Source organism: Stomoxys calcitrans, chromosome 1 (genome assembly GCF_963082655.1).
Source record: "Stomoxys calcitrans chromosome 1, idStoCalc2.1, whole genome shotgun sequence".
Classification (NCBI taxonomy): domain Eukaryota; kingdom Metazoa; phylum Arthropoda; class Insecta; order Diptera; family Muscidae; genus Stomoxys; species Stomoxys calcitrans.
The window spans coordinates 46,666,442-46,676,405 of record NC_081552.1 but is presented as its reverse complement, the minus strand read 5'-3'; the positions used below and the strand labels follow the sequence as shown (position 1 = coordinate 46,676,405).

General features: G+C 39.0%; 1 protein-coding gene across 1 annotated transcript; it reads right to left on the bottom strand.

Moving 5' to 3' along the window:
• Positions 1-834: 834 nt before the first annotated feature.
• On the bottom strand, positions 835-9,602 carry LOC131995823 (uncharacterized). Its single transcript, XM_059364985.1, has 2 exons — positions 9,384-9,602; positions 835-996 (listed from the first exon to the last, which is right to left on the bottom strand). Exons 1-2 carry the CDS (start codon positions 9,600-9,602, stop codon positions 835-837), a joined length of 381 nt encoding a protein of 126 aa, XP_059220968.1.
• Between the last annotated feature and the right edge of the window lie 362 nt (positions 9,603-9,964).

The window sequence follows — 9,964 nt, the reverse complement described above, 5'->3', positions numbered from 1 at the left end:
CCTCGTGCAGGGCAGGCCCCACCGACCTTCCCTTGACATAGGCATGCTGTTTGTTTCTGAGCAGATCGCTGGATGTCCCACTCTTTATCATGGTGTCCATACGTTCCATGGTTTTGAGTAGAAAGGATGTATAACTTGCTTGCCAGGCTTGGGTATAAGTAGTAAGCCTTGCATCCTGCCATGCTTTCGGAGTATATTCAAGTCCTAGGCACGTTGCCAAAATAGTGGCCAGATGAGGCGCCAGATAGTCGGCCTCCTTTTATAGTAACGGCGGAAATATTCCATCAGTTCCGGGTGACTTAATGGTTTGAAGCTCCTCAAGGATTCTTTCCCCATAAATTCCGTAATTATTACCCTTCGATCAACGTCATTATTCAAAGGTTCCGGTGTCTCCATCCAAGGGGCATGTCAGAAGGCGCTTGGACCATAAATGCCTTGGATATTTTCATATAATCTCGTTAACACTTAAGCTGTAAAAATACAAAATTTGAAAAATAATTCCTATACGTTTTCAAACGGAAGATTCTTTAATAGTTTTTTTTCGATTCTAACCCACTGTGCAACGTGAAAAAAGTTAATCGGGTATCAGATGTTACTAGTTGCCCATTATATCAAATACATTGAGAAAGACTAATCAGAAGCCGATCAACATAAAAGATTAACTTATTTGAACTCACACATAAAATTAAAACAATTTGCATTTGGATCAAAAACATTTTTTTCTTATGAATTATAAAAATATTTACAAACTTTAACTTCAGAACACAATCCATTGACGATTTAGACAACTTTGATTTTAATTTCTTTTTATCTCAAGCAAACTTAAGTTTTTTTTCATTTCGTTTTTACTTCAACAATTAAAGTTAAATTTAACAGATTGATATTGTCAGTAGAGCCTTTTATGAAATTACCAACTTTTATGCGATACATGCCATTCATGGCAAAAGCTGGAATGCTGTTTTTATCCACTTTGAAATCTTGCAAGCCATAGGAGCCCTAAAAGAAAAAAATGTCGACAATTGAATGAGTCATAAACAATAAAAGCGTGCTAAGTTAGGCCGGGCCGAATTTTGAGAACCCACCACCATGGGTTCTGCTAAAATTTTATACAAATAAATTAAGTTGTAGGTCATAATTTTTATACCCTCCACCATAAAATGGGGGGTATACTAATTTCGTCATTCTGATTGTAACTACTCGAAATATTCGTCTGAGACCCTATAAAGTATATATATTCTTGATCGTCGTGAAATTTTATGTCGATCTAGCCATGTCCGTCCGTCTGTCCGTCCGTCCGTCCGTCCGTTCGTCTGTCCGTCCGTCCGTCCGTCCGACCGTCTGTCTGTCGAAAGCACGCTAACTTCCGAAGGAATAAAGCTAGCCGCTTGAAATTTTGCACAAATACTTCTTATCAGCGTAGGTCGGTTGGTATTGTAAATGGGCCATATCGGTCCATGTTTTGATATAGCTGCCATATAAACCGATCTTGGGTCTTGACTTCTTGAGCCTCTAGAGTGCGCAATTCTTATCCGATTGGAATGAAATTTTGCACGACGTGTTTCGTTATTATATCCAACAATTGTGCCAAGTATGGTTTAAATCGGTTCATAACCTGATATAGCTGCCATATAAACCGATCTTGGGTCTTGACTTCCTGAGCCTCTAGAGTGCGCAATTCTTATCCGATTGGAATGAAATTTTGCACGACGTGTTTCGTTATTATATCCAACAATTGTGCCAAGTATGGTTTACATCGGTTCATAACCTGATATAGCTGCCATATAAACCGATCTTGGGTCTTGACTTCTTGAGCCTCTAGAGTGCGCAATTCTTATCCGATTGGAATGAAATTTTGCACGACTTGTTTTGTTATGATATCCAACAACTGTGCCAAGTATGGTTCAAATCGGTCCTTAACCTTATATAACTGTCATATACACCGATCTTGGGTCTTGACTTCTTGAGCCTCTAGAAGGCGCAATTCTTATCCGATTGGAATGAAATTTTGCACGAAGTGTTTTGTTATAATATCCAACAACTGTGCCAAGTAAACCGATCTAACGATTAGACTTCCTGAGCCCGCAATTTTTGTCCGATCTGGCTCAAATTTCGCATGTGGTGTTCCGTTATGGCTTCCGACAAGTTTGTTAAGTACGGTTAAAATCGGTCTATAACCTGATATAGCTCCCATATAAAAAGATCTTGAGCCCTTACAAGCCGGAAATTTTTTCCAATTTGACTGAATTGTTTTGTTATGATATCCAACAAATGTGCCAAGTATGGTTCAAATCGGTCCTTAACCTTATATAGCTGTCATATAAACCGATCTTGGGCCTTGACTTCTTGAGCCTCTAGAGTGCGCAATTCTTACCCAATTGGGATGAAATTTTGCACGAAGTGTTTTGTTATGATATCCAACAACTGTACCAAGTATTGTTCACATCGGTCCATAACCTGATATACCTGCCATATAAACGGATCTTGGGTCTTGACTTCTTGAGCCTCTTGAGTGCGCAATTCTTATCCGATTTGAATGAAATTTTGCACTACGTGTTTTGTTATGATATCCAACAACTGTGCCAAGAATGGTTCAAATCGGTATATAACCTGATATAGCTGCTATATAAACCGATATTGGGTCTTGACTTCTTGAGCCTCTAGAGGGCGCAATTCTCATCCGACAAGACTGAAATTTCGCACATAGTGTTTTAGTATCACTTCTAACAACTGTGCTAAGTATGGTTCAATTCAGGCCATTACCTGGTATAGCTGTCATATAACCCGATCTTGGGTCTTGACTTCTTGAGGCTCTAGAGTGCGCAATTCTTATCCTATTAGAATGAAATTTTGCACCACGTGTTTTGTTGTGATATCCAACAACTGTGCCAAGTATGGGTCAAATCGGTCCATAACCTGATGTAGCTGCCATATAAACCGATCTTGGGTCTTGAAAATTTTTTGTACGACGGATCCTCTCATGACCATCAACATACGAATTTATTATGGTCTGAATCGGTCTATTTTAATTTTTGAGCCCCCAAAGGGCACAATTTTTGTTCGAATTGGCTGACATTTTACACAGGTCTCCAACATATAATTTAATTGTGGTCTAAACCGGATCATATCTTGATATCGCTCTAATAGCAGATTTTTCTTTCTTTCTTTTCTTATATCATTTTTTGCCTAAGAAGAGATGCCGGGAAAAGAACTGACAAATGCGCTCCATGGTGGAGGGTATATAAGATTCGACCCGGCCGAACTTATACCTGTTTCACGCTTTTACCTGTTTCTACATACCAAACTTCTGTCAAACCAGCAAAAATTAAAGTTTCTAGGAACCGAACAAGGGTGATCGAGAGACAGGTTTACATGGGAGCTATGTCAGGTTATAGACTGATTTGACCCATACTTGGCACAGTTGTTGGATATCACAACAAAACACGTAGTGCAAAATTTCATTCAAATCGGATAAGAATTGCGCACTCAAGAGGCTCAAGAAGTCAAGACCCAAGATCCGTTTATATGGCAGGTATATCAGGTTATGGACCGATGTGAACAATACTTGGTACAGTTGTTGGATATCATAACAAAACACTTCGTGCAAAATTTCATCCCAATTGGGTAAGAATTGCGCACTCTAGAGGCTCAAGAAGTCAAGGCCCAAGATCGGTTTATATGACAGCTATATAAGGTTAAGGACCGATTTGAACCATACTTGGCACATTTGTTGGATATCATAACAAAACAATTCAGTCAAATTGGAAAAAATTTCCGGCTTGTAAGGGCTCAAGATCTTTTTATATGGGAGCTATATCAGGTTATAGACCGATTTTAACCGTACTTAACAAACTTGTCGGAAGCCATAACGGAACACCACATGCGAAATTTGAGCCAGATCGGACAAAAATTGCGGGCTCAGGAAGTCTAATCGTTAGATCGGTTTATAAGGGAACTATATCAGGTTATAAACCAATTTGGACCGTACTCGGCGCAGTTGTTGGATGTCATAATGGAACACTACGTGCAAAATTTCAGTCAAATCGGAAAAAATTGAGGCTTCCAGGGGCTCAAGGTCTCAAATCGAGAGATCGGTTTATATGGGATGGGTTTATATGAAATCCCCAACGATCTACATTGGTATTAATTATCTGTGCAAAATCTCAAGCGGATAGCTTTACGCATTCGACCTCTATTGTAATTAACTGTGCAAAATCTCATGCGGCTAGCTTTACGCATTCGACCTCTATCGTGATTTCGTCAGACGGACGGACATGGCTAAATTGACTGAGAAAGACGAGACGATCAAGAATATATAGAGTTGCCCAAAAAGTAATTGCGGATTTTTTAAAAGAAAGTAAATGCATTTTTAATAAAACTGAGAATGAACTTTAATCAAATATACTTTTTTTACACTTTTTTTCTAAACCAATCTAAAAGTAACAGCTGATAACTGACAGAAGAAAGAATGTAATTACAGAGTCACAAGCTGTGAAAAAATTTGTCAACGCCGACTATATGAAAAATCCACAATTACATTTTGGGCAACCCAATATATTCTGGATCGTCTCGATATTCTGATTTGATATAGCCGTGTCCTTCGTTCTGTCGGAATCACGATAGCGGTCGAACACGTAAAGGTAGCAGCTTGAAATTTTGCACAGATATTTTATATCGATGTAGATCGTTGGGTATTACAAATGGGTCATATCGGTTCAGATTTGGATACAGTTCCCATATAAACCGATCTCCCAGTTTGATTTCTTGAGCCGATGGAAGTCGTAATTTTTTCCGATTGGGATGAAATTTTGCACGTAGTGTTCTGCTATGACTTGCATCAGCACAGTTATATTAAGCCTCCCCTAGTCCGACCATCATATGGTCCTGATCAGACTTTTTTTAGAACTAGCTGATATATAGACCAATCATCCAATTTAGGGTCTTAATCCCATAAAAAAGGATTTGTTGCCCAATTTCGCTGAAACTGTGACTTGTATAAGACTTCTCGGGACCTGAATCAAATATGATCCCGACCAGCCCTCATTTGCGTATTACTATGGATATGGTAGTGGAGTTGTTATAAAATAGGATGGTTAAGTTATCTATGATGGTGGGTATCCAAAGTTCCGCACGCCCGAACTTAGCCAGTTTTTACTTGTCATACCCTTCACCATAGGATGGTGGATATATACTAATTTAGTCATTCCATTTGTAACGCACGGAAATATTGATCTGAGACCAAACAAGGTATATATTTCCTGGAAGGGCTTGATATTCTGAGACAATTTCGCCATGTCCGTCCGTCTATCTATCTATCTGTCTGTCGAAGGCACGCCAACTTTCGAATAAGTAAAGCTAGGCACTCGAAATTTTGCACAAATACTTTCTACTAATGTAGGTGGGTTGGGATTGTTAATGGGCCAAACATGGACCGACCATGTGTTGATATATTGTGTTACCATACGATCTTGGGTCTTGACTTCTCGAGCTAATGAAAACTCCACTACCATATCCCTAGTTATATACAAATCTGGATCATATTTTTATTCAGGTCCCGAGAACTCTTATACAAGTAACAGTTTCAGGAAATCAGCCGATTGGCTTTTTATGGGATTAAGACCCTAAATTGCAACATCGGTCTATATGGCAGCTGTATCTATATAGTCTGCTCTGGATCATATTTGGATCGGTTGTCGGGTGGCTTAAAACAACGCACTATTTAAAACTTCAACGAAATCGGTAAATAAATATAGCTTTATGGACTTTAAACCCTTAATCTGAAGATCGGTCTATATGGGAGCTATATTTAAATATAGTCCGATCTAAACCATATTTGGGTCAGATATTGGGAGACTTAATACCACTCACTGTTTTAAGTTTCAGCGAAATCGGATAATAGTTGCAGCTTTTGTGGGCTTCAGACTCTTAATCGGCAGATAGGTCTATGGCAGCTATATCGAAGTATGGTCCAATATGAACCCTATTTAGTTCGAATGTCGGGAGGCCTAAAATAACTCACTCTTTTATATATCAGCAAAATCGGGTAATAAATAAAGCTTGTATGGGCTTTAGACCCTTTATCGACAGATCGGTCTATATGGTAGCTATATCCACATATGGTCCAATTTTGTCGTTCCAGAACTTAACCTGCGTGCAGCAAAAAACGTATCTATGCCCAATTTCAGCTCAATATCTTAATTTTTGAAGGCTATAAAGTGATTACAACAGACGGATGGACGGACGGACGGACAGACTCACGGACATCGTTAAATCGCTTAGAATTTTACGATATTGCATATTTCTATGTGTTGCAAACGGAATGAATTAATTAATATACCCCTTTTCCTATGGTAGTGGGTATAATAATTAGACTACATTGAAATGGTCAGTCTACCACCGAAGAATGTGTGGGACAATGGGTTGTGTGAAGCCTCTCGACATGATTGTTCAATACCGCCCAGATTGGTTCGGATTTGGATATAGCTGCCAAATAGACCGATCTCTTGATTTAAGATATTAGGCCCTAACTAGGCGCATTTACTGCCCGATTTCGTTGAAATTTGGAATTGCGTGTGATTTAAGGCTCCTATATGGCCCAGATAGCTTCAGATTTGGATATAGCTGCCATATGTACCGATCTTTCGATTTAGGTTTTTGGATCCATAAAAGATGAATTTATGAACCGATTTTGCTGGAATTAGGCACAATAAGTTGCGTAAGACATTCGTACTGGGCATGGTCTGAGATCGGTCTATATTTCGATATAGCTGCCATATAAACCTATCTCTTAATGTTTAGTTTTGTGTTCACAATAGGGCAATAGAAGGCAACCGTAGCGCAGAGGTTAGCATGTCCGCTTATGACGCTGAATGCCTTGGTTCGAATCCTGGCGAGACCATCAGAAAAAAATTTCATCTGTGGTTTTCCCCTCCTAACGCTGGCAACATTTGTGAGGTACTATGCCATGTAAAACTTCTCTCCAAAGAGGAGTCGCACTGCGGCACGCCGTTCGGACTCGGCTATAAAAAGGAGGCCCCTTATCATTGAGCTTAAACTTTTATCGGACTGCACTAATTGATATGTGAGAAGTTTGCCCCTGTTCCTTAATGGAATGTTCATGGGGTAATTTTACATTTTTGCACTTGTGTTCACAATAGTCGCATTTAGTGTCCAATTTCGCTGAAATTTGGTATAGCGAGTAGTGTTAGGTTTCTCGACAAACCTGTTCATTAATGCAATGAAATGCTTTAGACATTTTCATAGCCTTCTTGAATATGGTGGAGATCGGACTATATTTAGATATAGCTGTTATGGGTCCATATATGATGCATTTTTTATTGTATTATGACGAGATTTTTATGACCTACACCTCTACTGTGGTACAGGGTATTATAACTTAGTGCATTTATTTGTTACAACCAGAAGGCGTAGAGACAAAGCCTATTAAATTTTGAAAAAATCGGTTCAGGTTTGGGTATAGCTCCCTTATATATGTTCGTCCGATTTGCAGTAATAACCAAATAAAATGGTAATTTGTTAACCAATTCTCGAAAAAATTTCGCAGAAAGGATTTGTTTTTTACATTTTTTTTATATCTAAAGGCGGACCTTCCTCCTTACTCTAATTTTCAGAAACGCCAGATCTCGGAGATGGGTGGTGCGATTTAAGTGAAATTTTGTGTGCAGTCTTATAGTATCCCACAAACATAAATTTGGTAATCAAATTACACCCCAAATCCAATCAATCAACCAATACACCAATCACGCCAATATGGGACTCAAATGAAAGGTACTGCAGATTAGAAAACGTATCTGATATCCAATTGTCGGACCAAGTGTTTGGGGTACCATCCTAATCCCCAAAACACCCCTAAATCGGTCATATTTATATACCATGGCAATATGGAACTCAAATGAAAGGTATTTGCGAGTAAAATACGAATCTGTTATCCAAATTTGGAACAAATTTTCTCCAAAACATCCCCCCAAAAAAGGACATATTTACTGACCATGGCAATATGGGGCTTAAATAAAAGGTATTTGAGTTTAGAAAACAAATCTGATATCCAGATGTGGGACCAAGTGTTTGGGGGACCGACCATCCCCGAGAACATACCCCAAAGAAGACAAAGTTACGACCATAGCAATATGGGACTCAAATGAAAGGTCTTTGAAAGTAAAGCACAAATCTGATATCAATGTTCAGGAAAAGTGTCTATGGGGCCACCCCACCCTCATTACACCATCCAAATAGGAAGTATTTGCTGATATTGCAATATGAGGTTCAAATAAGAGGTATTTTAGAGTAGAAAACGAATCTGATATAAAATTTCAATACCAAGTCACTGAGTAGCAGTCCCATCCCTCAAAACACTTCCCAAACCGGACATGTTGCCGACTATGGAAAAATAGAGCCCAAATGAAGGATATTTGGGAGTAGACCATGAATCTGACATCAACATTCGGGACCAACTGTCTAGGGAACGTCCCACCACCATAACAACCCTCAAGTAGGACGTATTTGCTCACCAAGACAATTTGGGTTGTCAAAACAGTGGAGCTCGATTTTCATAGTTTTTAGGGCCCATACCCCAAAGCGGACATATTTGCTGGCTGTTTCCATAAGGGGTTTAAGTGAATCATATTTGAAATTTGAAAACGAATTTGATATTCAATGGCAATATGGGGTTCAAATATATGAGAATAGAGCACGTTGCTGATATATTTTCCGGGCTTAGTGTTTGGGGGACCACTCCACTGCCAAAAACACCCCTAAATCGGGCATATTTACCGATCATGTCATTGTGGGGCTTAAATGAAAGGAATTGGGGGGTAGAGCAAGAATTGATACCCACTTTCAGGACCAATTTTCCGCAGGTCTACCCCTTTACCAAATTACCCAACAGCAATTTTTGACTGACCATCACATTATGGTGCTCAAATAAAAGTATGTGGGATTAGAATACGAATTTGGTACCCAAATGTAGGACTCTGTATTTTGGGCATCACCCCTTCTCCAAAACACTCCCTTAGTGTAAAAATTTTTCGACCATGCCAATATGTGGCTCAAATGAAAGATATTTGAGATTAGAAAATGAATTTGGTAACCAATCTTGGGGCCATGTGTTTGGGGGACGCCTCATCCTGTAAACTCTCCTCAGACCAATTGCAAAATGAGTTTAAATAAATGGTATTTGAGAGAAGAGCACAATGGATGTTTAATAACCCATCCGAAAACATACGCCGAGGTCCATCAAAATTGGTTCAGAACTAGATATACCTGCCACTTTGTACTTATTGGGTATGTGTAGGGTATTTTAAAGAGCGCACCACCCGACTTTTGCCTTTCCTTACTGGTTTAGTCTATGTGAGTTTTGTTTAACTTACCTGCCGAATTGAACATGAACTTGGCATAGTGTTATGCTTGTAAGTATTTTGCATCCAAGTTGACAATAGATTTAGCCCTGGATTTCCTTTCACGCCCAAAATTTCGCAAATATTGACGTCATAGTTAAATAAGCTGCGAAAGTTATTCATCTTGGGTGACTTGAAATCAATAACCAGTTTCATGCAATACGAATCAATTATGTCCTGGATGAAAACCATTTCACAATTAAATGAACTATGATCTGAGGATATATTAAAGTCATATTTGCTGGCATATTCTTCATTGACAGCGGTTTCGGCCGATTGGAAAAGTAGAATTCTGGACTGTAGTAAAGAAAACAAGTAAAAACGTGCTAAGTTCGGCCGGGCCAAATCTTGGGAACCCACCACCATGGATTCTGCAAAAATTTTTAATTACAAACCCATTTAGACCATACTTGATACGGATTGCTGGGAGTCATAACAGAACACTATGTGCGAAATTTTGGCTCAATCGGACAACAATTGGGTCTTCTAGGGGCTCAAGAAATCAAGTTGTTAGTTCGGTTTTTATGGAAGCTATATGAGGTTATAGACCGATT

Bases quoted from the DNA above. Each gene is read 5' to 3' on its own strand.
- LOC131995823 (XM_059364985.1), bottom strand. From the start codon at position 9,602: ATGGTTTTCATCCAGGACATAATTGATTCGTATTGCATGAAACTGGTT. The intron at 997-9,383 runs GTAAGTTAAACA...TTTTTCTTTTAG, and splicing joins GTTCATGTTCAATTCGGCAG to GGCTCCTATGGCTTGCAAGA.